Source organism: Rattus norvegicus, chromosome 7 (assembly GCF_036323735.1).
Source record: "Rattus norvegicus strain BN/NHsdMcwi chromosome 7, GRCr8, whole genome shotgun sequence".
Taxonomy (NCBI): Eukaryota; Metazoa; Chordata; class Mammalia; order Rodentia; family Muridae; genus Rattus; species Rattus norvegicus.
This window is the reverse complement of record NC_086025.1, coordinates 19412671-19440012: the sequence shown is the minus strand read 5'-3', so window position 1 is coordinate 19440012 and position 27342 is coordinate 19412671. Positions and strand designations below refer to the sequence as shown.

The 27342-nt window shown below is 49.0% G+C and overlaps 2 protein-coding genes across 6 annotated transcripts in view; one reads left to right on the top strand and one right to left on the bottom strand.

The window, feature by feature from the left end:
- The window catches only part of Syn3 (synapsin III), a 457540-nt gene that overhangs the window by 261559 nt on the left and 168639 nt on the right, over positions 1–27342 (bottom strand). The window lies entirely within an intron of this gene.
- The window catches only part of Timp3 (TIMP metallopeptidase inhibitor 3), a 51020-nt gene that overhangs the window by 19546 nt on the left and 4132 nt on the right, over positions 1–27342 (top strand). The window contains exons 2-4 of the mRNA NM_012886.3: positions 20726–20808; positions 26060–26171; positions 26665–26786. Coding sequence (NP_037018.2) covers positions 20726–20808; positions 26060–26171; positions 26665–26786 — 317 coding nt within the window. The remainder of the gene's footprint in view (positions 1–20725; positions 20809–26059; positions 26172–26664; positions 26787–27342) is intronic.

Sequence of the window (27342 nt, the reverse complement as noted above, 5' to 3'; positions counted from 1 at the left end):
CCTACCAGTGACAAGGTGGGAAGGGTCCCATTTCTAATTCAGAACTGGCTGGCGGGAAGGTAGGTGAGAGGTGGCAGCCATGACCAGGGCCCTCAATAAATGCTGACCCACTGAGAAGTGTGCCCTTTACTTCCTAAAAAAGCGTTTGCTCTCTCATAGCCATGAAAGCCTTCTCAGTGCATTCATGGTACCAGTGGAGGTTACGGAAGGTTTGACATCACCCTGGTGAAGGAGGATTTCAAGAATGCATTTCTAGAGGCAAGATCAAAACCAGGCAAATGGTGGGCACAGAATGCCAGATTTGGTGCTTTGGGATTAGGCCTGTGTCTGAAGTCACAGAAACAAGAAATCCTCAGGAAACACAAGCCCAGAGGTGGAAAACTTTTTCCTGGGGTAGCTAGCAACAAGGGGAGGAAAGGAAGCAGCTCCTAGTATGTAGCCAGATTCTTTCTTGGGCATTTACTATTCCATATAGTGGCACCATATCCCACCACCCACCTCACGTCAGTGGAGAGACACTTTTAGAGACCCATAGAGAAGAGCCTTCAGTGGCCCTCAATACTATCTTTCACTGCCTACTTCTGCACCTGCAAAAGAGAAAAAAAAAAAAAAGACCCAGGTCCCCTCCCATCTGCCCACCCTCTTCCTACTTCCCAACAGATGGCTTATTACAGGTGCTGATCGCATTGGGGATTTCCAGATGATGCCCCTGAATTTGGCAGAGTCGTACGGGGAATCCTGGTATTTGATCTTTCCCATCCTCACGGATATGGGTCTCACCTTCACAGGCTACTGAGGAGAAAAAGTATTATTGCCGCTGGAAAAGACATACTGGTGCTGTGCATCCAGGGCTCCCAGAATGTGCATACCCTTTAACGAACAATTGTTTCTCTAGAATTGTGGTCCAAAGAAATAACTGGGCAATGCCTAAATGTCTCCTACAGGGAAATCTCTTAAATATTATCATTAGATATTAAATTAATTCATAAAATGTTTATATAATTATGTAAATATAGACATGATAAATATAATCACAGTGGGCTACCAAAGAGCCATAAAATAGCTTTTTTCTTTTTTTTTTTCTTTTTTTCGGAGCTGGGGTTTTCTTTGTTTATGAGCATGGAACTGCCCTTGGGACACTTTTGAGTAATAGTAACTTGTTTGTTTTTTTATAATAATAATAATAAAAGACAGGAATACGTATATAGGTACTTAGAGAAAAGTAAGAATGTCTATCTTCTAAAATATCAACACTGTTTATTCATGAGGTGTGTAATTTTGGATGATTGTCATTTTGACCTGTATTTTCCAGAAAATGCAATTTCACCACCGGGACATGTCCCTTTTATAATCATATAAAAGAACAATAGAAAGAAAGTTTGCTCCACAGATCCTCTGCATCTGGGCAGAGGGCTCCATGGTCGGTGGAAGCCAGCAGAGCCTGCTTCTTTTTGGGATGCTCTTTATAGATCCTGGGGTGCTCTCAGATTTTGTGCTATGTTTCCTGGAGCCCTGATTACTATGTGGACTTGGACATTGGATGGTGCTTTCTCTGAGGCACCTGCTCTGGGAGGGATCTGTGGGACCTTCCACAAGAGATTTCCAAATGGAATGTTCCTGTGGAGTTGGGGGATGGGTTGTGGGCGGGCAGGTTTCCTCTGCTTCTCTCCTAAATGGGCCAGCTCTGGGACTGGGAGTTTGCCAAGAGAGTCAGGGAAACCAGGCTTTTGAGGGCCCTCCCTGTCTAAGTCTAGAAATATCCAGGGTCCTGTGGACAGGGCTAAAGCTGGCCCAGGCCTAGAGGGGGCTAGTCCTGGGAAAGGGTGCACACCCGCCAGCAGGGGCAGCTGGTGAAGGAAGGGGAGTATCTCAAGAAAACATGAGGGGCCTTGGGGGTTGGGTTCTGGGCAGACAGTATGGTGACTGGCTGGGGCCAGAGAAAACTTGGCAAGCTCTGGAAGGGCTAGTGAGAGGCCACCTGGGGGCTGGGAGGGAACTCTGGATTCAATGTGAAAAGACCTGGTCCTTGTAGAATCCCATGCCCCCCTCCTCATTTGTTACAGGCATCTTGGGCAATTCACTCCACTCCAAGAGCCCTACCTCCACACCTGAACAGGTGAAGGTCACTGTATGCCGTGTGTGTGTGTGTGTGTGTGTGTGTGTGTGTGTGTGTGTGTGTGTGTGTGTAGGGGGAATAAGCAGAAAGGGTACCATGCAACCATGCAAGACAGCTTTGTGCTGGATCAAACATTTGTCCTAAGTTCACCATCACTAGACCCCTAGTTAGAGAAAGCAAACAAACGTACCTGGAGATCCCAGGCTAGGGAGACGGATCTTTCAAGTGGAGGACACATATATGCACCTATACCTGTATATTACACAATACACAGCATTTTTTTTTTTTGGTTCTTTTTTTTTTCGGAGCTGGGGACCGAACCCAGGGCCTTGCGCTTCCTAGGCAAGCGCTCTGCCACTGAGCTAAATCCCCAGCCCCCACAGCATGTTTTATAAGAAGAATATTTTTAGGAATAGCCGAGGTCAGATCGGTCAGGGGCATGTAGGACAGAAAGTCTGCTTTCATTGGCTGAATAGAGTATGAGCATGGCCCCCTTCTCAAGGGACACCCACATCCTTTTCCCCCATTCCCACTCAGGACCAATGCTTCAGGCATTTGCCTTTGTGATGGAGCAGAGAAGAGAGGGCAGTGTGCCTTCACTCTGAAAGAGATGTTTCCTCTGCACTCCGCATACTAAAACTGCTCACTGCAGCCCGACGTTTTGCTTTTTTTTTTTTTTTAATGAGCACAGAGGATCTGGAAGGCAGAAAGGAACTTTGTTTAGGAAGGTGGCCTCATGCTGTGACTTTGTGACCTAAATGAATAGGCTCCTGGTGGCCCTCAATCTGTCCTGGGACTAGTTGCCTCCAACTTTGAAATAACCAAGGGGGCTTTGCAAGCTCCAAAAGGAACAGATAAGCTTTCCTTCAGGCCAGTCAGCATCTGGCCTCTGTGGGGGAGAGACAGGCTGCAGGGAGGGGGATGGAGGCAAGTGTGAGTTCATGTGATCTGAGGAGCTGTGTTGAAAGCTCTTCTAGCTACCTGTCACCCTGAGATGTCTACAGAGAGCCCACTGACCCCCTGATTGGAGCAAGTGTAGCCTGGAATCACAGGCTGGGGCCTGTGATGTGAGCCAAGGAGCCGCTGACTTGGATTGAGGGACTACTAAATGACGTGTTTGAAGATAGGCGATAGCTTCTAGGTCCAGGTAAAACACGTAAGATGCCAATGGACATGAATATGTACAGAAGGCTATAAACATCTATGTGTGTATATTCATGAGTACACACAGACATTAACATACAAGATGCTTATCACAGATCTTTACAAAACTGTCCAACAAACTCTTGGGGTTGGACCGTATGAATGAACGTATTTGGACTGGCAGAACACAGATCACTGACAAATGTGTTCTGGGTGATTCCAGAGGGGAAACCATGTCTGGGTGTGAGCAGGACTCAGTCAGTCTAGGAGACAGTCTCGAAGGTACCCTGCAAATGCCATATCTTAGTCATGCCATTTTCATTCTGCTGTCCTGCAAAGTCACATCCTTATACAAAGGAAACAATGCAAGAAAACAGGAAGCGGACTGGAAAACTGGCAGGGAGAGCGTGGATCAGGGACCATAGCAGGAAAAACAGGTAACATGTCGAATCCCACGATCCATATCACAGAGATAACAGATGACTCAAACTCTGAGAGAAGCACAGTTCTCTTTCTGTTTGACAGTAGCCAGTGCATGCATACAGGTCCTCTGGTTAATTCCTGTCTTCTAGCATTTTAGATAATACAATCTTTTAGAGGAACAACACTTCTAGATCATGCTGGGTTCTGCAAATATTTACTAGATACCTAGGTGTCTGCCCCTGAACCCCAGCCTGTCACCCAGGAGGTGTCCAAGTGAGCTAGTGATCTCTTTTCTAACTGTGTCCCTTTCCTGCATGATAGCTCTAAGTGCTGTCATACCCACTTCTGGGGCCTAGAGGTATGGCTATGAATCCAGTCTGCAGGCCATATCTCAGTGAACAGTCCTGGAACCCATGATGCTAGGACGTACTCCCCTAGGGGTACTGGGGTTTTCTAGGTCATTTACTTTATGGGGGCAGGACTCTGAAATTGCAGGCCCCTAGCTAACCTGATCTCCAGCTGCCTGTTGCTTTCTTCCTAGTCCTGAAAGGAGGGGGGCCGGCTGGGGAGGAAAGCATGAGCCAGGCCCTCAGCAAATGGTTTCTCATTGGCATCAGCCTTGCCACATTGCTGGGTGTTATCTTACTTCAGTGCAGCACCACCAGCAAAAGCAGAGCCAGGCGTGCCCTCACCCAAAGTCCCCTGCTTAAATATGTGGATTCATCTGGACCGGGATAGCTGCATTAGTCAGGCAGAGTCTGCCACCCGTGTTTCCTTGAAATCCGTCCATACAGGAACACAGATCTCGCTACCCTAGTGCCAAGCCTTGCAAGCTCCTACTTGTACAAACGGATTTCTAAACACGTGACCGTCTGTACCCTGCCTGTGCCTCTGTGCTTTTCTGGGTATTAGGGCAAATCTCCTGTGAGGTTTACAGTGACCTTAGGCAGCAAGGAGAGGAAGGGTAGAGATGAATGAAGGCTATTAATTTCTTTGCTTTCACTCCAGCCCCCTGCAATCCATTCTCCAAAAAGTAGCCAGAGCAAGCTACTGACATGTCAGTTACTTGCCAGCAATGGCTTGTTCAAAGCTCTCCCACGGTTTCTCAACTCCTCAACAAGTTCTAGAAGGTTCTATGGGGGATCTGACCTCTGTCTCCTTGGCTCCTTTCTCATTGTGAAGGAGTCTTGTCTACTCCAACCATTTTCTCTGCCCCCACACCCCCCTCCAGAACCTGGTATTGTTTTGGACGTATGTTTGCTTGTTCTTTCTCTTCTACCATAGTAAGTTCCAGGAATACAGAGATCTCACTTCTTAGAAGGTTCCTGGAAGGCTAATGGTAACTAAAATACATGGAATAATGTGTTTTGATAGATGGGGGAAGTGGAGACTAGGATGGATCAAGTGTCTTGTCTTGGGTCCTCTCAGCAGGGGAGGGACATGGAGCCAGGCTCAGACTTAGCTTCGTGCCTCAGTATTTGAGTGGGTAAAATTCCAGCAGGAGAATTCTAACAGTTCCATTTAGGGCAGATCACCAAGCTTTAGGGCAGCCAGTGAGTTCTGTAGATGGGGAGCAGATCTTTCAGACATCCCATACAGATGCTGGGAGATTCTGCCATCTGTTGGTGGCTGCATCAGAAAGAGGTCGTTAATTTAGCCACTTCCTGAGCTATGTGCACCTAGGGAGGAAGGGCCAGAAATTAAGTCCGTTCCTCTTGGGGACTTTTCTAGACCACAAGCAGCACCATTTCAACTTATATCCTTTGAGATCATTTTTTCAATCAGTCCTCAATTCACTGAGGAAGCAGGGGTGAGAAGTGACTTGCCCATGATGATACCAAGAGTTTGGAGTCCAAGTAGTAGAATCAAGGTTTCCTCACTTCATCTGGGAGTTCTGGTCTACCTGCTCGCTCCAGGTCCTTTGGGCTGGACCTGGGAGAAACAACATACTCCCTTCATGCTACACTTTTCCTCTTCATGTTTGGTGCACCTGAATACTTGATTTAGTGCTGGCACCACCAGAGTGGTGCTGGCACTTGAGTGACATTGAACATCCTGGGAAAGTCAGGCCCTTGATGAAATTCACACTTGTCCCTTCCCCTTGGGATCACGAAGAACAAACGCAGCATCTCTGGGGGCAACTGGCCCTTACCTTCCCATTGCTCTGGGAGTATCCTTGAGGGTTGAAGAAGACTATCAGCTCACTCCTTATAATAGACTTGACTGAAACATGTCAAGTCACATGTCACCAAGACTACCTCTCCAAGTATACTGCTGAAATGGGACAGGGACAAAACAGGATCTGCTAGATTCAGCTAGGTAACACTTAGCAGTCTGTCTGGATGCATAGCTGACCCCAGGCTTAAGCACAAGGGTGCATTAAACCGGTGCCACCTTTGATCTGGGCATCCTTTCATGATCATGCCTGGTAGTGCTGAGCATGACTTTTCTTTCCTGTTGAATGCGCAAAGAATGTCTGTAATTGTTACCAACCTGTTGATGGAGCAAAGAAACATGTCCCCGTTTTGCTCAGCCAGCTCCCAGTTGGCAATTCATTATGACTAAGATAGAGTGGGGGTGGGGCAGGGTGGGGGTACAGCCCAGCCCTCAGGCCTTCAGCTTTTCATTTGCACCCCTATGCAGGCTTGCTTCTTATCCTGGGAGATGACTGGTGCCAGATGCTCCTGTTAGCCGGCATCTTCATAGCAGCAAGGGCACTGGCTCCTGATTCATAAAGAGTGGACCTGCTTTCCATCAGACCCTAATTGGTCTGGGTCTGGCCTTCACCTCCCACAGAATGCTGGCCACTGGCTGTTCCTTCCTCCAGCCAGAACAATGCTGGCTCTGGCCGCACTGACCCTGGCCCAAGCAGGCCTGCCAAGCTATGGCTCTCAGACCTAACTTTGTATTATCAAGATTGGCTTCCCACACCCCCACACAGTGTTGTTGGAAGGCAGGCTTTTGGAAAAGCTAAGCACACGCACTAACATACCATTTTGGATCCATCCAAATGCTCCCCCACTCCCAGGAAGGACCAAGATGCCACCTGGAAGACCTCAATCACAAGTTAGCATTTGTATCCATGTTTCCTCTCCCTTCTCTTGCTGGGCTTTTCTGCCCTGTCCACTTGGATGGATACCAGCCAACGTCCCATGCTTCTACCTGACCTGAAACCAAAATGTGCTGGCCAAGAGTAAGTGGGGCAGCCGCCATTCCATGAGGGGGGATGTTGGCAGCTAGGCTGTGAGCCCGCAATGCCCATACGGGGCTCAGCTAGCCCTGTCCATTTTCTCTTCTCTTTTCTAAGAACATATTGGTTCACTTGCTTACTGCCCTCTAGCTTTTTTATGGCCTTGGGAAGGGAACCTCTCCCAAAATAATTAATGTTGCTGCTTCCCTAATGACCCAGATCTCAGTACTCACACCCTATAAGGTGTGAATTTGCATCTCCATTTTCTTTCTTTAATTTTCTTTTTTTTAAATTCAAAATAGATCCTTCTCTCATACAACACATCCCAACCGCAGCTTCACCTCCCTCCACTCCTCTCAGCTCCCTTGTCTCCTCATCCTCACTTCTCCCTTCTCTCCCAGAGCCACTCCCCCCACCCCCATTACTCCTCAGAAAGGAGCACCTGCAAGAGAGGACAGCTAAACAGGACAAAACAAGATTCCTTAAGACAAGGAAATGGGCCTCCTATAGAAGCTGGACAAGGCAATCCAATAGGAGGAAAAGAGTCCCCCAAACAGGCAAAAGAGTCAGAGATGTACCCCCTCCCACAGTTAGGAGTTCCACAAAAACACTAAACTAATGGTCATACCATAAGCAGAGGACCTGGTGCAGATCCATGAGGGCCCTGTGTTTGTCACTTGCCCATGTGAGCTCTGATATGACTCAGTGGACTAAGTTCCCCTGTGTCCTCCATGCTCTCTGACTCCTACAGTCTTTCCTTCCCTCTTCATGGGGTTCCCTGATTCCTGGGGTGGGGGGGACGAGCCGATGCAGACCTCTGATTTAGACCCTCTTCCCATTAGTATCTGGCTGTTGATCTCTGCACCCGCTCCCACCTGCTGCCAAGGAAGCCCTCACATCTCCATTCTCAGTACTCAAAGGGTAAGGTAGTTTGCCTAGGAGGATGATCCACAGCCATAGCTATGTGGGAAGTGGAAATAGGCGGAATGTAAGTTCAAGGCCAATTGAGGCTATATGATAAGAACGGGTATGAAAATTATTTTCTTAAAGGGCTGCTTGATACAGCTCAATGATAATGAATTTGCCTAGCATGGGCAAGGTCCTAGATTGAATTCCCATCAACACACACACACACACACACACAAAGTCACAGGAGTTGGAATACAGATTCAAACCCCAGTTCTAGGTTACTTCTAAGTCCGTATATTCTTGACCTCTACACGGCATGCACCATAAGAGTGGCTGCTAAATTTCCAAAAGGAGATGCCTAGAGGCTACCAATTTTCCTCCTGTTCTTCTTTCTCCACCCAGTCCTCTTGTCCTCTTACCACAATTATCTATAAGTAATTGGTAATAGATAAAGCAAATTTAAGGGTTTCCCACTGGGAAACACCTGCCCTCCACCCCCTTCTGTGACTTCCAGGGCCTGCATTCCTGCTCCTGTTTCCTGTGCCCAGCAAGTGGAGCCAGCCAGGCTTAGGGCCCCCAGTACACACCTCCCTCTGTTCCAGCTCTCCCACCAGATTCCGCAAGGTGTTTCCTGCGGATCCTGCTGATGTGCTCCGCTTGCTCGGGTAGAGAGAATCCAGCTAGAACATTGTGAGCTGTTACCCACAGCCTGGACAGTGTTTTGTTTATGTTTTGCTCTTAGAAAGAAAGAGAGAGAGAAAGAAAAAAAGAAGAGAGAGAGAGAGAGAGAGAGAGAGAGAGAGAGAGAGAGATCCAAACAAGGGCATAGGGGTGGGGAAGACAAGAAAATGAAGAAAAAAAAATCCCAAAAGTGAGATCAATTTAATCTTCCTTGTATTTCGTAAATAGAAACTTCTATGGCAAGGATGTGAGTAAGGCAGGTCTAGGCTGTTGGGAAGGAAAACTAAGGTGACCCTACTGCCTCCACTGTCCTTCTAGGACCAGGGGCTGTGGTGAAGGGAGCCAGCTCTTGCTTCCTGAGCAGTTTTCTCTGAGGGGGCTCAAGGAGCATGGTAAATAAGTCATCCACGTTGTGTTATTTTTTGGGGGGAGGGGAGAGGTGATGGGTAATGGTGGCCCTGTCCACAAGGCAACTAGAAGGGCCCAAAGGAGACATGAGTTTTAGCATCACTCCACTCAGAGCGAGTCCTTTTCAGCCGAGCCTCTGACACCACCAGGGCCGGTCTGCGTGGGCCTTACTTCTCATCACCAAATGGTCTCTGCCACTCTGAATGGCAGAAGGACCCAGGGAGCTGATTAGGGCCACTCCATTGCTCACTTCTACCTCAAGTCTACATAAATTCAAGACCATCAAGATGGGGAATATACCAAGAAGGACCCTTAAGACAAGGCCAGACACACCCCACGCTTCAATGCTCAGAAATATGGTTCTACAGAGCACTGCGTATGTGACACAGTGGACCGTGACTGATGAGAAGGAAGTCCAACTGAAGGGGAAAGTGGGGACGTGAGAAACACAAAAGGCCAATAAACTAGGCCAGGCCCCGAGAAAGTAAGGGGCAGGGGAGTACCGCCTTTCCAACTTGATCTTCATGTAGAATGGAAGGATCTGGAAAAGTAGGCAAAATTCACACAGAAAATGAATGGCAGACAAAAGCGAATCTGGCTCCCAAGTGCCCCTGCCCCGGGGCTCTTCCGGCCACTCAGTGCTTAGTGTATGTAGAATATGGTTCTCCCTCCTATCTCAGAGCCTGTCTTAGTAACAGGAAGACTCATTAAAGCACACCAGACGTTGGGAAGCAGAATCTGTTTTGAAGACGCTAGATGATGATGTTTATAATGATGGTAATGATGATTATTTAATTTTGCTGAGGTAACACTGAAGATCTACCCTCATTACAAGTTGTCCACACTCAAGATTTTTAGTAGACAATGGTGATGTTTTAGGTTGAATGGCCACAAGTAAAAACTGTTCTGAGCAGGGAAGTTTTGACCTTTTTCCACTTCGTGCCCTGGTGAATCCTCCTTCTCCTCTTCCTCCTCCCCCATTCCCCCTCTTCTTCCTCCTCCCGCTCCTCCTCCTGGGAAGTCTGCATTTATCCCTTGCTGCCACAGGTAGAGCTGAAGGATGCAAACAAGAAGAGAATGACGGGGAGACCAGGAAAGAGGGCCAGAGGCAGAGAAGGGACCCTCAGAATGTGTGACAACATCTATCCCGACAATGACTTAGGGAAAATGCAAGCACTCTTCTCATGTGTGCATGCTCACCCTGTCAACTAATTAGGAGAAGGTTATCGCCGCCAGAGAATACAATAGTCAACACAGAAAACCCTGGCCTGGGTCACGGTGTCCCACATTGTACAGATTAGCTTTGGGATGGCACGGCAGGAAAGTTAAAGGAATTATTCTTAGTGACCCTGGAAGTCCTGCCGGTCCATTGAAATGTGTTCAACTCACTAGTGGTTGAGCTGGCACTTCTGGAGGCTTAGTAAGTGTGGCCTAAAGATGATGAACAGGAGCTTTAGAGTCAGGTCCCCTGGACTGACCTGCTGGCTCTTCCAAGTCCTCATTCGATGCTCATGGGAAAATCACTTACTCCCATAAGCTGCGATGCCATGAGAGGGTGGTAAGGACAGCACTTAATCTAGGTCTTAATGAGGCTCAAGATGGGGCAATGCATATGAAGTCCTCAGCGCTGCTCCAGCACAGAACCTGCGTGTAAGTACTGGCACCTGTTGTGATTGACAACAGTGTTGAATGAGTGAAGTGCTCGAAGCCAGTAGATTTCTTGTTATAGGGGAAAGCTGCCAACAGGCTCCGCTGACTCGCTGGGTTTTGTATCAGTGTTAGGCTACATGTATCCAGCTGCGGTACTCCGGTTGCTTGTTGTAAAAGAACATTAGCATAGCCTTGGAAATGTATCCCTCTTCACTCTGTGTTGCCGCACTTGGGAGCATCTGGAAGCACTGAGCTCAGGTCCCGTGGATAGGCAGAATAAAAAGCTAAGGGCCACTTAGGTTCAGTGAGGCAAAACACCGACCTTGGCTACGCAGTAAAGGGGGGAAGGGGCAGTGATCTGTGTTGTGTATGTTTGGAGGGTGCTTTTTCTGTGGCAGTTGCCTTAGGTTACCGGATCCTACTGCCCCACAATAAGGTGTGGTCAGACTTGCATCCAGTCTATCACACCGGCCCTCTTTCAGAGTGCGTGTGTGCTACTGATGGATGGAAACAAGTGCACTTTGCATGGTCTGTAAAACCAGAAACCATCCCAGAAGCTAGAACGAGTCCACATGAGCTCTGGGAACTAGATCCAGTTTGCAGGAGAGAGTCTTTAGACCCTGCACAGCTTCGAAGGAGCCATTTCCCCTCAAAGTTCCTAGCGGCTGTGGCTTCCCGAAGCCCTTCCCTGATTCTTCAGCCCTGGCGGTCTCCTTTCATTCCTCATTTCTGGTGCGTCTGACCTTTTGGTTGCACATTCCATGTTTGCTAATTGTTGAGTAATAGAAAAAGGGTGAGCTCAGTGGTTGGCACATCTGTATTTAATTTCTAGTTGTATGACCTCTGACAAGTTCCTCAACTCCCCTGAGGTGGTTTTTTTTTCCTGTATCCAATAAAAACAATACTATGATTAGTTTTAAGGAGCAGATATATTATCTGTAGGTGTGTGTCTAGCTTACTGCTGCGTTTCACCGTCTGACACAGTGCCTGGCATGTGTGCAATAATAGCCCATCAGGAGGCATCTGCTGAATGCATAGAGGTTCAGGTACTGTAGAGATATTTATGGAATAGATGGTCTTTTCCTTTTTTATCATTGACCCTTCTCTTCCTCAGTCACACTGACCAGACCAGGGAAGATGGTTCTGAAAGAGCAAAAATCTGGAGGGTGTTGGTTTTATAATTCTGTCATTACCTACCATGACCAGAAGAGGCAGCGGTTAGCGTTATTTACCTATGTTTTGTTCAAAATCCGTGGGACTTGAAGAGGCCCTTGGAGTTTCTCTCAGGCTATTCCTTCACACTCTGCATGGTAGCTATCTCTGATTAACTGTCTTAGAGGTTTCACACTTGGAATTTTTCTCATACCTCTTCTACCTGAGTGTCCATCATGCCCTAGGTGTGGGAGTTGCGAGCTGGCGGGCTGGGGCCGGTAACACTTGTTTCCAGTGAGATCCTTCTAGCTATTTCCACCATGCTAGTGTGTAGAAGATAAAGCCGGAGGAGGCTCTGACTACTTGAGAAGCTACCCAAAGAACACGCTAAATTCACACCAGAGTTTCTTAACGTCTGTGCTGTAAAAATACACTACAGAAACAGAGCAGGTATTTCTGAATGCTCAAACCACAGGAATGCCTCTTGCTCCTCCTGGTGCCTTCTGGGAACAGAATTGCAGCCTGCAGGTCTGGTGTGCAGGGGGGAGGTCCCTTGGCTTAATGGTGGTCCAGTTCCTAGAACTCTCCCAGAATCCCTTAGCTCTTCTAGCAAACAAAATCTTAATTAGGAGGAAAAAAAAATCAAATGCTATGGACAACCTCTGAGATGCTGCCCGCTGTTCTGCTCTCAGAAACGACCTGACCTGAAAGCTCAATGTTCTGAGAACCGTTGGAGGGCACGGTATTTTTCTGGGCATTGCTTCAAAGGGGCCAAGGTTGAAGACCAGGCTGCTATTCTGGTGGCCACTTGTGTGGGATAAAGTTTCCCATGGGGCCATGGGAAGGGGCTGGAGCCCAGGAGGGAGGGTGGGGGTGGCCCAAGCCCCCTTGCCAAGTGTCAGCCAATGGCAAAGAGCAAGTGGGCAGTCCTGAACCCTGAGTGAGTTTGAGTTTGGCAGGAATCAGTGTGCGCGATAGACACCACATCTAATCTGGCCACAGCACAGGAGACCAACCAAACTCCCAAGGCAAAGCCACTCCAGGAGGTTAAGGGGTTCGAGGTGGGGGGAAGGGTATGGGATGTGCAGGGGTATATTAAATCTTAATTTTGAACTTCAGCAATGGGCTGAGAGTGGAAAGGAGCCCCTTGTGGGTCTGACACAAACAGGGGTATGTAAGACCTTCTTGAGGTGTCCCAGGGCTTTGGGTGGGGCGCTCCCTTGAGAGCACATGCTCTAAGAGATGCTCCCCTGGAAGATCAGTCCCGTGGCACGCAGTGTGGTTTCCGTTCCTCTGTAGGCTAAGATCTCTAGTCTATAGGTTTTTACCTTTACTTACTCCCCTATCAACAGGGCTGATCCTTTCTGTCTCTAGTGACTTCTCAGATGGCAGCTGGAGTGGGGTGCTGCCTCTGGCCTGTGGAGCTCTGTAACCTCCTACTCCCATCTTCTTGTCTCATGGGACAGAAAGAAGGTTCCTGAAGAGAGGGGGTCTTGTCCACCTGTTTATTGCCTAAGGCACAGTGCTGGACAGTAAACACTGAACAGCTAATAGATCAACTCCAAGTGCTTGTGGCAGGAGAGGAAGAGGAAGAAAAGAGGAACACAAACAGCAAAATATGCAGACGAACACTGGACGGGGTGTGGCCAGGAGCAGGTGAACCCGCTTCTCCTACCTGTCAAGATGGATGCAAAGGAATCAGCAGAGGCAGGCCTGGGAGAGCTTTCAGTGGGAGCTTTCTTTAGGTTCCTGAGCCTGAGTCTCTCGTCTCTCATGGGGTCTGAGTGCAGCCCTTCCACAGACACACACAGTAGGCTGACAGGCCTCTTGTAATAACATCACGTGGCTCCCTTCTTTGAAGTACGAATCTTCCCTGTTTGGGACCAGGGTCTCTTCTTTCTTCTCAGACACATTTCACTTCACTTTTTCTTCTTCCTTTCTTCTTACTTCTTCCCTCTTCCTCCTCCTCTTCCTCCTCCTCTTCCTCCTCCTCTTCCCCTTCCTCTTTTTCCTCCTCTTCCTCTTCATCGTCCTCCTCCTCCCCCTATTCCTCCTTCTTCCTCTTCTCTCTTCCTATCCCCCCCTCCTCCCTCCTCCTCTTACATTTTCTTCTTTGTCTAAATAGCCCTTAGGAAACAGGACTCTTAACTCTCTACTCCAGGAGGCTAGATGAGAAAATAATCCTGTGTATTTCTGTTACCCTGCATTCCCTTTCCCAGCCTCATTCACTCATTCACTCACTCATTCATTCATTCATTCATTCAGTGTACACTTTTGGGACCCTGCGGCATTGTGAGCTTGATGCTGGGTGCTGCTGACACTCAGGTTGCGCCTGTCGTCTGGTTACTAGGGATGCTGCTGAGTGCCAAAGAAGTCATCCCATAAGAAAAATTCCCAGAAGGAAAGGGAAAGTGTTGGAAAAGAAGAGAGTACATGGGAGTAGCTTGCCTGCAAAGACTGGTTTCCCAGGCAGGCAGCATTTGGTTAAAGAGACACTGACGTGTAGACAGATTCATGGGTAGGAAGTTGAAACCCAAGCATCACCTTCCTGGTGCCTTGCAAAGACACAACACAGAAATACCATGTACTTCCTCAGATCTGAGGTTTTTGCTCCCAGCTAAGTCAACTTTATATCCAGGAACCAAACCCCTTAGGACTTTTGCCCTGCCCTTGGCAAAATGACGCATATCTTTCTCCCAAATTTCTAGTGGCCCAGGAAGCAATGAAGGGCGGCTGCCTTCTAAAGCATTTGGTTTAGCGATTGAGTGCAGTAGTCCAAGTCTAAGAAGATGTCTGAGGCTGGGGACCCTTGCCATCTGCCTCTCAGAGCTGAGGTCATCCTGTGAATAGGAAAGCAGGAGCATGCCGGAGGATCTGTTTTCTGTTCCTTTTGGGGGACCAATCTGACCTCCTGGACCTGTATTCTCTTGTATCCCCTCCGTGGCCCCTTTATTTCATACACAAACAATGTCAACAAGGGCCTGTTTCCTGGTTCCTGGCTCAAGAAAACTTACACAGTACCTACAAGACGGGCCCCTCCACAAACACGTCTTCCCTCTCGCTAGAAACCCAAAGACTAAGAACCAAGCATTTCAGGCAAGGGTTGCCCAGAGGCCCCAGAGCACAGAGAGGGTACCAGCCACCAAGTGCCAAGCCCCGTGAGCTCTGGGGTGGGGAGGTTTAAATGGCATCCCCTCCTGAGATGGAATTGGGCTGAAATGATTTGCAGCTTTCCAGATTTTCTAAGCGTGTGTGGATTGGGTTTATTTTTAGCCGCAGGCATTCATTTCTTGCCAAAAAAAAAAAAAAACCTGCTTAAATAAAACCAAGATTAATATTTTTACTTAACGGAAAGAGTTAGTCAGGGCAGGCTTTGAACTGGAGCCTGCTTATCTTGACGGGGAGTGCATTTTATAATGTCTGGCCTTGGCTTCGACATCAACCGAAAGCGCCTTTGAAACTGACAAGGGAGAAGAGCCCTGGGATGTAGGAAGTGCCTATCTGGGGGAGGCAGGGAAGGAGGGGTGCCTTCCTGGAAAGTGGGAAGGAGGCCCCGGTTTTACTAGGAGCCAGCTGCAGTTTGCTTCATTCCCAGCCAGTTCCTTGCCCTCCCCCCTCCTCCCAAAGTCTGGTCCAAATTTCTGCTTCCTTTAATTTCTGAGGCACCAAACAAGGTGTCTTCTGCAGGATGGATGTAGAACAGATGTTCCTGATGTCCCCCGCCCCCCAGGCAGACTCCACTCTTCTTGTGTCATGGGGGCTGTGACCCCGGGTCCTTCCTCTGTGTTTGCCTTCCTTGCCTATCATTGTATGTTTCTCCTGCCTTTGGACTTCAGAGTTCTTGGGAGCCTCGTGTATCTCATTATTCCCCAAGTCAGGCACAGCCCTCAGTCAATGGTGAATGGACAGATGTTTGCCTGACCCACCAGCTGAGAATTGCCCTTATCCCATTTGGATGGATGGAAAGCTCAGAAAGACTTGGCTCTCTTCCCCAGTCTACACAAGAGAGTTACTTATCTGTCTTTTAAGTCATCCTCTGTGTGTGTGGCACTGCGTATGTGAAAATCACACTGAACTTAGTGTCTTCAGCACAAATGTAGTTAGAAGCCTGTGATGTTTCAGGTCCTCCTGGGTTCTGTGAGTAGAGCAGTTGGCTAGAGAAAGAGTCTGCCTTGGGAGCCCGTATTCTATTGAGGTAACGCAGTTAACCATCAAACACAGGACCTAATGGTGGCAGGTGTCCACAACAATATAATGAGGCTAGAGCATTGTGGAGGGACTGTGGATTTGGGGAGAAGGATGCAGGGAGGGAATAGAGATGGCGGCCTGACCAGGATGTAGCAAACAGGTGATGGAAGGAGCTATGCAGGAGTGAAGCAAGACTACCCAAATCTAGCAACTGCAAGGATAAAGACTCGGGCTGTGTGTTTGGAGTAGTGGGTATAGGAACTGAGCAAGCTGCCATTCCCTGAGACAGAGAAGGCCCTCAGAGGCCCAGTTATGGGTTTGGCCTGTTACCAGGAGCTCACTGTTGGGTAAGTTGTACCTCACACAGCTCTGTAGAATATCGGGTGTGAGGGGCCATAGAGAGGCATAGGAGTCGTGGAAGCTCCAGATTGGGGTTTCCAAGCAGGTGGGAGTCGTCACTTCCATGGGCTGCGTAGAAGACCACAGTTGTGAGTAAGAGAACGATTAAGTAAGAACACACCATTGATTGGCCTGAGTCTCTTGGATGGTATGCGTAATTTTGAAAAATGGCTTTGGGGAGGTGAGGAGAAAGAACACCTGGGAGGTTGGTAATCATGTCCTGCCATTAGAATGCTAGGATGGGAAGTGGCCTGCAGGAGGTCCTGCAGCGACAGGACCAAGGTGCCTTGTGCTTCCTGTTATTTCAGGCTATTGTCACTGATTCGCTAGAGCTCTTTTTGCACTGACCTTCTGGCTTGAGCCAGATTATAGGGATTTTTAGGGGTTAGGGCTGTGGCGTCCACAAAGCTGAGAACCAGGGAAACCCAGGGGCTTCTAGGCCTCTTCCATTTTCCTTTCTACTGCCTTGTCCTCAAATGTAGACCCATCAAGCATCCCCCAAAGGGGCAACAGGTTCCAGAGAAGGACCTTGGAAAGGATGAGGGAAGGAGGGTGCTGTGTATCCTCAGGGAAGGTTTCTGTTTTCCTCTAATGAGCCCAGAAGCGCTACAAGTCTGCAAGTGCTGTCCAGCCCCCTGCCTCTGAATTACCTGCTCAGCTCCAAGGTTGCAAAGTACTGTATACATACACATTGCCCTGTGCTGGGGAAGCACAATAAGCTAAGCCAATGATTTACCATTGTCTGTTGATGGTGACTATTTGTAGATTCTTGCTACTAATCAAGCAGAAAGAGCAGAGGAAGGAAGGGGGAGAGAAGAAAGGAGGAAAGGAGGGAGGGGGAGGGATGGGGGGGAGAGAGAGAGAGAGAGAGAGAGAGAGAGAGAGAGAGAGAGAGAGCGCCTAAAGACTGGGGGCACGGCAGGCATCTCCCAGTCTTCTCTAGACCCATTAGGGTTGACAATGGGCGCAGGGTACAGTTATGAATTACTCTGCAAAGATTCAGTGCCAGTCTTCTTTCTTGAAGGGCCCTCCCTTTTCCTCCAATATTGGATGCAAAACTGCTCAGTAGGTACTAATAACAGGTATAGAAAAGTCCCACCTTACAGCGTCGTCCAGTGGGAACACAGTGAAGTGTGCACACCGTGCTTGGCACATAAGGCATGGTCTGTCCACAGCAGATACTGACGGTCCATCCTAGCTTTTGTCTCTGCTGTGTCTGCAGGTGCAATGCAAAGAGATAAGGAACTGCTGACCCGGGAGTGGGCAGCTAGTGGAGCCAGGGATTCCTGCTCTGCCTTCCTTGGACAGGCTCACACAGAGTCCTGTTTACCCCGAGTCTCTACATTTTCAGAGCAGAGACAGCCATGTGACTCCTACAAGAGGACATATGGACTGGGGTGACCCTTGGTGGGAGCCTGAGATAGGTGATCTCCATTAACTCGGGGGCCTTTGTTCTATGAAGTAGCCAGACCAGCAGCCTCTTTGCTCATCTGTCCAGCCTGTCAGTAGAATATCCATTCGTCAGGTCAGAGGGACAAAGGTCTGTGGGGAAGAGACATGGGCCAGCTCCGGGGTATCTTGTCCTTCTCTGAATATGTTGATTAACAGCAGATGTAGGATTCCTAGAGATACACCAGTGACCTGATTGCCTTGGAACTATTACTGTTTAAAGCTTGTGTAGCGGGGTTGGGGATTTAGCTCAGTGGGGTTGGGGATTTAGCTCAGTGGTAGAGCGCTTGCTAGGCCCTGGGTTCAGTCCCCAGCTCTGAAAAAAAGAAAAGAAAAAAAAAAACCATAAAGCTTGTGTAGCCAGGGTCCACATTGCTAGCGAAAGAGGATGGGGAATGGGGAGGAAAAAAAGTGACAACCTTATCTGCTTGTAGAGATGTACTTTGCCTGCCTTGGTTTTGCAAACAAATACCAACCTTTCCAAAATGTTTTACAAGGGAGAAATGTGTTCTGAAGAGATGTGCTTTTATGCCTACTTCCTCAGATCTCTGATATATTTGAAGACTCCACATATATTTATGGATCTGTAAGCCAATTCCCAGGCACCCACAGCCTGCTCTTTTCCTTTTTGTGGTCTGTGGATTGAGCTCAGAACATTCTGGGTAAGTCTTCTATCAACCTTCTATACCTCCAGCCTCTGGTCAGTTTCCTCTTAGAAACTTTTAAGTTGGAACGTTATTGACTCCTTAATTAATCTCTTCCTGACTCTTATTCTCCATGCCCTCAGAAGCAGAGACCACAGAGGGCCTAAGAAGCCTCAGAGGCTGAGTCAGGCCAGGCCTCCTCCCTCCTGTCTCTGGCAGCACTTAGGTCTCTTGGCGATTTGTTTTCTGGTGTATACTCCACCTTGTCTCCCTGCTAGACTGCAGTCTGTGGAAGCAGGAAATGGGGCTTTTATTTCTTGCTGTCGTCCCTACCAAGCATTCGTGTTTCCAGACACCAGCTTAGGCCGTGCCAGGTTACCTCAGCTGCTGGAGGACATAGGGGGAATAGTGTATGGCCGCTCGATAGCAGGAATAGAGAGAAACTGTGTCCAGCCTGGTCCACGTCACAGCTGCCATTTGAAGGTGGAGGGAGTGGTCAGATGTGCTGTCAGTTCCAAGTTGAGAAGAAGCCCTTTTTCTGTTGCTGTTGACGTCTTGGACACCCCCCAACCTTCTTGTTCACTGTGACCCCTGCCTGGGCCAGTGACTGCTCCAAGGGAATCCTTACTGCCAAGTAGAAACGCACAGAACAATACGCATCTGAGTTGCACAGGACAAACGAAAGTAAATGAAGTTATAATAATTCACAAGCCAAATAGGTGGACTCGGGGCTGGCAAGTAATTTAACTTGGAAGGGCTCTGAATCTATTTGGGAGCAAAGAATGCTGCTTACTTTTTGCTAAGTTTCAAGAGGTTTTGCGTTTGTAGAGGAAACGTAAGAGTGGTGTGGTCTCTCTACCCTGGGTCGTCTCTGCTTCCGCAGCCGTCTCTTTGGACTACAGATACTGTCCTGTTTGGCAGGTCACACTAGGTCACTGTTGGGCTCTCTGTGGTGACAAGGTGGGACACTGATGGTGGAGGTGCTTCAGTCTCGAGGCCTCGGGCACACTCGTCGTCTTGGTCACTCGATGTGTGCTCCCACACCTTTTTCAATGATTTATTTTATGGGTTTTCTGATGAGCTTCCCTTGACTTCCGTCCCAGCCAGGAATCTCTCTTCTATCCTAATCTCATGGAACGTTGACAGGTCTTAGTTGACAGGGCTTCTGGGTGGACAGATATCAGAATGAGGTTCTGTTGGTGGTAGCAATCCTACTGACCGGGAGCTAAGATGTATGGTGTGAGGGATGGATCCCAGAATGTTCTTAATCTCTCCAGCCACCCCTACCCCGCGTGTGTGTGTGTGTGTGTGTGTGTGTGTGTGTGTAATACCCTTTTACATCCATAAAGGGTATTCTATTCAACAAGTATTTTTCGTATATTTATTCAAAAAGAGAGTTGGAATGAGTTATGTGTTTGCTCCATGTCTGAAGGAACTTGAGGTTGGAACATCAGTAGCACAAAGAGTTTGGCTCAAAACCAGTAAAAAAAAAAAAACCTCCATTCTGCAAAGTTGTGGCAGGAGAGCTTCAGCTGCGACACTGTCCCCCTGCAGCGGCTCCTACCTCTTCCAAGTTCCTATAATTAGGCGCTCTCCCCCACATACACACACGATGGCTTTACCCCTTTCAATACCTGATTGATTGCTCTGTGAAGCTCGCTTAAAAGAACCCTGAAGACTACTTTGGAGGGAAGGGGTGTCTTTTATGATGAGCAGTCTAGTAGAAACAGATGTAATAGTGTCTTAATCATCGCCGCCAATCCCTCTCCATCGATGAGAGGCGTCTCACCAGGGAGTGCCAGACACCGCCAATTCTCTGGATGTCTGGGACAGCATACTTTGTGGGAGGTAGCTGAAAGTGGGTAATGACTGATACTGACGAGTACGGTCGGCGTGTACTGAGTGTGCCTACTGCGGCCATCCTTTCAGTTTTGGTGCTAAGGATGATGATCCTAACAGCATTTATCAAATGAAGCTATGTCACAGGCGAAGGGTATGTTTCACCGGCTTTGTTCCACCTTGCTTCAGTTCAGAGAACGTGGATTCCTCTGAGTAGTTCTATGTTAGGGATAGGAAGCCAGAATTAAACTTCCGTACATATCTTGGATTATAACAGTGGGGCTGGGATGAAGATCACCCCTTAGCCCACCTCAGACCTGGACTTGGTCACAATTCCTTGCTTAGTGCTGTGTATGCTGGGGCAAGCAGAATGCTGACTTGTGGTGCTAAGAGAGCTGGAGTCCATCACATCCCTGTGGGTGAACCAGAACCTGAGGAACCCCCGATGAGCGAGGGGATCAGCGAGAGATGCCTCTTCCAGGTGTGGTTCAGGCCTTCCTAAACCCCTCCCTCTCTGTCTTGCTCTCTCTACAGTGATCCGGGCCAAAGTGGTGGGAAAGAAGCTGGTGAAGGAAGGGCCCTTTGGCACTCTGGTCTACACTATTAAGCAAATGAAGGTGAGTGACATCATCACTGGCCCCAGGAGGGATTTGGGGGGGGGCAAGGGAAGCCAAGTGGTTGGAACTGGAACACGTGTTTGCTCAGCGTAGAGTCTCCAGTCAGCCCCAGGCAGCTGGAAGACATGGCGACTGCTTGCTGCAAAGCCAGCACAGGTAGAGTCTCTCTCACAGGTCTTTGTTAGAAAGCTGAGCCTTGGAGTCAGGAACCAGACAACAGATAGCTTTGTTACCTGATGACTGTGAGAGCCCCTGTGAGTCCAACCATGTCGTACCCACAGAGGCAGTGCAGTCACTAAGGCTATAACGGGAGGTGTCCATTCCTCCAGGCTTCACCTTGAAAAAATGTTGAGCACACTTAAGTCTCTATTTCCCAGCTCTGCTTGTCTTCCTGCATTACAGTCCACTAGGAATATCTACTAAACATATTCACACCGTCAGACCGTTCACCCAGCACACCGAGGTTTCTAATCTTCCCGGGGCAGTCCACCATAAGAAAAACACAGAATACCCATGTCCCGGTCTTGTTGCTACTCTTGAAGAGCTCATTGTCCTTGGCCTAGTGCTTTCCCAGGCCACAGTGTTAGCATCTGTTGGTAGCGTGGGGTTGGGCTTAGCACCTGATGCATCCTCATGGTTCAGGCATCCTAACTGGTAGTGTCCCTTCTAAGCAGGAGCCAGTAGTAGCTTTGGGAAGCATGTCCTTACTTTTTCCTAAGTGGCATTGAGGACTGGTGCTTCAGCTTGAATAACTCAGCTGTCCCTCTACCCCTGGGCCTTTCAAGTGCCTGGCTATCTGCAGACCTCCATGTTTGCAGCCTGTAAGTCCACGAGGCAGTTTTCTACTTTAAGGTTACAGTTAGATGAGAGGAGGTAACATGCGCTGACTAGTCAACGACTTCAAGTCAGTCCCTGTGAACTGCCTGACCTTTTACTCACTGCTGGTCTTCACAGCTTCGGACATTGGGGTGGGGTGTTTCTGTCACATAACAAGCAGAACTTGGATAACGCTTCCCCCTTATTAAAGAGATGGGGGTGAGACCCTCGGGTCTGAAAAATCCACAGAGGAGACCAGCGTTCAGGCCCGGGTTAGACTTGTCTTGAGAGTGAGGGGTGACTCACTCCCCAGCTATCCTAGAGGCTGACCTTCAGGCCTCTCTATTCCCTGCTGAGGCCTGTGGCTAGATGCACTAATTCTGTGGGACCTGTTGCTCTGGCTTCGATTCTGGAAACACTCCCAGGCTCTTGGTTATGTAATGTTCAGAGTCAGCCCTGGCCAGTTGCCCTTGGCTGCCTAAGCCTGGTCATGTGAGCAGCTTATGTCTTCAGACAGCCGGGAGGCCACAAGTGGGTGGAGGTGGGAAGCCAGGGGAGTATTAAGGACCCCAAGCCCCCATTTTGCAACTTCTGGCAGTGGGGAAAGGAAAGCCAGAGCTTCTGATCACAGTGGAGGCCTCTACCCTGCTTATCATGAGATGACCTCCATTGTCAGAATCTTTGAGGTTCCTGCGGAGAAATAGCTGGGAGGCAGGGATCCCTAAACTGGCTTGCCTTCCTTCCTGCTGCCTTCAGGACTTAGGAGCCCAGTTACCAGAGGTTCTTCTGTCAGCAGAATGTCCCTGATTGTTGTCACGCCCGCTAGTGGGAGTTGTTTGGAGGCTACGTAACGTATCAGCCACTGGCCTGCCAGCAGCCACTCCCAAGTTAGCCTGCTCAGAGTCTCCGAGGTTCCCTGTTGCTCTTCAGCTGGGCTCATGGTGTCAGGGTGATAGGGTGATCAATATAGCCATCTTCCACCTTATTCCTGATTAGGTTTAATGGGAGATGGTATGGCCAGAGTCATGCATTTAATGAAGGGCAGGTGCGAGCCTCAAGTTGAGGCATTAGGGAACCTTTCCGTCAACGTGCAGCCTACAAGAGGTATAACGGGAGCTTCTTTGGGGAAGGGATGCTTGTACAAGTTGGTGTGATGGGCATGACTCCCCAAATTGCCCTGCTAGCTGGCTTTCCTCATTAGCCTTATCTAATGTCTTTCATTAATTTTGGTTCTCTTCCCAGTTCTGTGTTATGGCCCACATAACTTGTCAATCCCTTTTTATCTAGAGGGACCATCTGCCTGCACGTCAGAGCAGGTACTGGATAGGAATTGGAGTCTTTCCCCCATCCCCAGCCCCCGTGCTTAGCACTGATTGGGCTGTCAGGAGGGGAGAAAAGGATACGCTTATCACAATTATTAGATGACGTTAGTAAGCAACATTTAGTGACCATATTCTATGCTAAGTCTCTGTATAAATTAGCCTCACGTCACGTTTGTGAAACAGCCTCCCACTGATCTTCTTAGCGGTGAGGTCCCAGACACTTGGAAGGTATGTGACAGGCAAGAGTGTAGGACTAGAAAGTGACAGACTACAGGGCTTTTACCCCTGGGTCTTGAAGGACAAGGAGATTAACAAAGTATGAGGCCTGCAGGCGGATTACTCATATCTACCCGCTGTGGGGGCTCCCCTCACCTGCTCATGTCTAGTTCCCTCAGGGGGACTTAAAGGCCCGGGATCTAACAGGTGACTGGTGTGCAGCCTGCAAAGGGTGCGTCAGAAGTGTTGGGATTCAAGCTGCTGGGGCTTGCACTGGTCCCTGGGAGGTTTGTTATAGTGGATTAATGTACCCCAGAGGGTCAGATATGGCAATCCTTGAGCAGGACTGAAGGAACTTAGAGGACAGAGGACACAAAGACAGGCACACAGCCTTCCTTCCTTCTCTCGGGCATGTTAAGTGCACACAGACCCCACAGTGTGAGGGGAAGACAGGACGCCTTGAGGACATTGCAGGAGCTTATTGTAAACCCCTACTTATGGATTAGCTGGGATTGAGTTGTGGTCCAAAGGTGGAAGTTTCCAGAAGTGGCCTCATCATTAGCGGGGGCCTTGTCTCCCAGAGGGACCATGGGAAAGCAGTTTGTTTTGCCAGGGACTATTGTTTGCGCAGCACAGACAAGCTTTCAGGCACGCTGCAAGGGATAGCACGTGGGGGACATTATGTCCCAGTTGATCCCAGGAGGATCCCAGGGGAACATGTGCTGGTCATGTGCTTTGCTTGTCCTAACTGGGGGCAGGATAGATCTGCCTGGGCAGTTGGAATGTGCTGGGCCCTTTCCTTAGTGGTTTGCTGAAGCAACTGCAAGCCAGCAGGGTTTCCTCCAGCTGCAAGACCCCTTGACTTTCAGGCCTCGGGAAGCCATTGTCCTCTAATGCCAGGAGAAGCTTATGGTGCAAGATTCTTATCTAGCCCTTGCTGAGACCTACTACGGTGCTCTCATCCACTAAGCACTTAGTGGAAATATTTACCAAAACCTGAAACAGCATGAGCAGTTTACCCGGCACGGAAGTCAGCGTGCCCTGTTCTTTGCAGTCCATGGCGATGGTGCTGCACACATCGGGAGTCTTAAATGTGTTTCCTGTCGAGTCAGAGTGGTCTCATCCAGCATCAAACATGTCATCCTTCTGGTCTGACCCACCGGCTGTGCTCCCCCATGGTGTAACTGAACCCCATGTTTTGTTACTTGTTCTGCTGTAAAGCCCCAGGGTAGCAGAAGGGTTCAGAAGGTGTCTGTGCCAGCAGGAGAGGATACTCCGTAAACAAGCAGAGGCCTGCCTCTCCCTAGACTGCGTACATCCAACAGTCAGCCTTGTACCCCATGAAAACTGCCTCTGCTAGCCAACTGCCTGTTAGAAGATGAGGATAAACAAAACAACCACAGCAACAACAGCATAACAAAAACCAGCTCATCAAGCCTAGCCGTGTGTTGGAAGGCACCGATGGGCTATGCTGGCTTGAATTAATGACATGGGTAACTAATAATGCATGCCAAGGAACTGTTCTATTGTGATGTTCTTAGTGTAGGGCTAGTGACAGCCAGACATTCAAGGCCCTTTGAGAGGTAAGGGTCAGGCCAGGCAGGCCTCAGCGTCCCCCTCCACCTTCCCTTTTCCCTAGCTCACAGCTGACAGTGTGGCCTCAGTAGATCAGGGCTTGAGTAGCACACATGGACTCATTCTACAGTCACAGAATGTGTTTGGTCTCTGTTATAGTCCCACAGCCAGGTACTCAGGGCCCGCAAGAGCCAGAGACAGAAGAAGCCTCTGCTGCTGCAGAAGCCCTGGGTCCTAAGCTTCAAAGGCCACAAGAGGAGATAGAGGATCCTTAAGACCACAGACTGGGTTATCTTGCTTGGACTTTGTGCCCTGCTGTTAACCAATTGTGTGACTATGACAAGCCTCTGAGCCCTTCTAAGGTTCAGGCTTGGACCTTGTACAGTGGGACCAAGGTTCCTGCCTTTCAGATCCTGGGCATTCAGTGGTTAGATATTCTAGCAGTAACCAACCTTCAGTGTCACTCACCCTGGGCCCATAAAACTCTCTAGCCAAGGCCATTCTACATATGATAGGAAGGTTACCAACATCCTTGTTCTCTGTCCACTCTCCTGCCACATTGTCTATGGCACATGGTCAATGAAACATGTCTTGTGTTTCAAACGTGTCCAAGGGGTGCAGCCACTCTGCTCAGTCATGTTGTAGATGAATTTTACATGGTTTAGCCTCGTAATAATGATATCCTTAATTAAGAAGTTTTGCTTTTTTTCTTTTTAACATCCATGAGTATGGGCTTCACCTTGAGTAAAGAAAGTCAGTGTCAGAAAAATAAGAACTTACAAAAATGCCTGGCCTGAGTTTCCCTCCTCCGACCAAATAGAATTTATATTAGAGTCCCCATGTGAAAAATGGAGTTCTTGGTACCTACTCTCAGAGCCCTTGTGAGAATCCTGTGAGTAAGGACGGTGCTGTATACACCAGCCTGTCACTGGGATGCAATGGGAAGGCCAGTTGGCTGGCTGGCTGTCCCCTTGGAATTTGCATAGAGCCCTGGGAGCTTTTCCTAGTAGCTGCCTGGAATCTGTGATGTGTAGATGTGTAGATGTGTAGATGTGTAGGTAGAGGGGTGGGTGGGGCAGGTGGATAGCACATGTACATGGCTGGATAGGAAGACACCATCCTGGCTCAGGGAAGAGAATAAATGACGTCCTGTGGTGTTCAGGGAACCCTGTGGTGGCGAGATCATAACCTGCCACTGTCCATCTGCACTGAGGAACCAGAAATGCATACACTACACAGCAGCATGCTGACTGGACCTTGGTGTCTGTCTCCCCTTCCCCCCTCCCCGTCCCCCGCCATGATGATGTTTCTTTTGCCCACAGATGTACCGAGGATTCAGTAAGATGCCCCATGTGCAGTACATTCACACAGAAGCCTCTGAAAGTCTCTGTGGCCTTAAGCTAGAAGTCAACAAATACCAGTACCTGCTGACAGGTGAGTGTCCATAGGAACACCGAGGCCCCGCTCCTTTGCCCTGGTGGGTCTGCCAAAGCTTGAGTCAGGCATCCTGAGATGGCAGGCACTTGGCTCATGAGGTGAAAGGTCTGGCTTGCATACCCAGTCCTGCCTGGCAGCCTTGGCTACACTGTTCATCTGGTTGTGTCCTGGTTTTGTGGTGTCTCGACTTTAACAAATCTGGAAATAGGTTGTCTTTTCTACAGCTCTGGCAGTCGATCTGTTAGGTCTGTCTGATATGACAGTCTGCTCTTTAGTAATGACAACACACGAAACCCTAAGAGATTCTACGACCCTTTGAGGCCCTCAGCAGAATGTTTAATAGCTCGAGTTCCATGATCCTCTGGAAAACAGGGCCAGAGTTCATGTCTAAAGGTGTTGGGGAAGGTTTCTCAACTCAGGTCAGTGCCTGTCCCTGGCAGTCGAGGGATCTAACGGAATGCCTAACCCCTTGCCTCCTATTCTACTTCAGGGCGCGTGTATGAAGGCAAGATGTACACAGGGCTGTGCAACTTTGTGGAGAGGTGGGACCACCTCACACTGTCCCAGCGCAAGGGCCTCAATTACCGCTACCACCTGGGTTGCAATTGCAAGGTGAGTTCTAGGGGCGGGTGTCAATCTGGAAGCTTTGGTTCCTGCTCTGCTGGGGCAGACAGCCTGTTGGGGATGGTGCAGGGTGGTAAGGAATGTCGCCCTGGGGCAAGGCAGGCAAGAGAGCTCTGAAGAATGCCTTTGTTCTGTATTTGCTGCCTGGATGGTGCCTACTTGGCAGCTGCTGGGTGATGAGGGCTCTTCAGCATCCTGGCCCCTCCCTACTGTTCAAGGCCAATGGCAGGTACAAGATCTTTCGGTGGAGGGGTCTGCCAAGCTGTTGTAAGTGGCTTCACTCTGACAGCTGCCTCACCGGGGTCCCTGCCCAGATGGGCAGGCTGACTGAGGCCTACTGATATCAGCTGCCGTCCAAGACCTCTTGCCAACCAGGTCCAGTCCCTTCTCCATATACAAGGTCATGAAAGGGAGCTCAATCACTCTCTCCCCTAATCCTCATAATCATCTCATGAGCTCTTAATCACCGTTATTTCATGGTAGAAGTAAGAAATCAAGGCTCAGAGATCTTTGCATGTGATCCTGGGTTATACAGCTCTTTTGA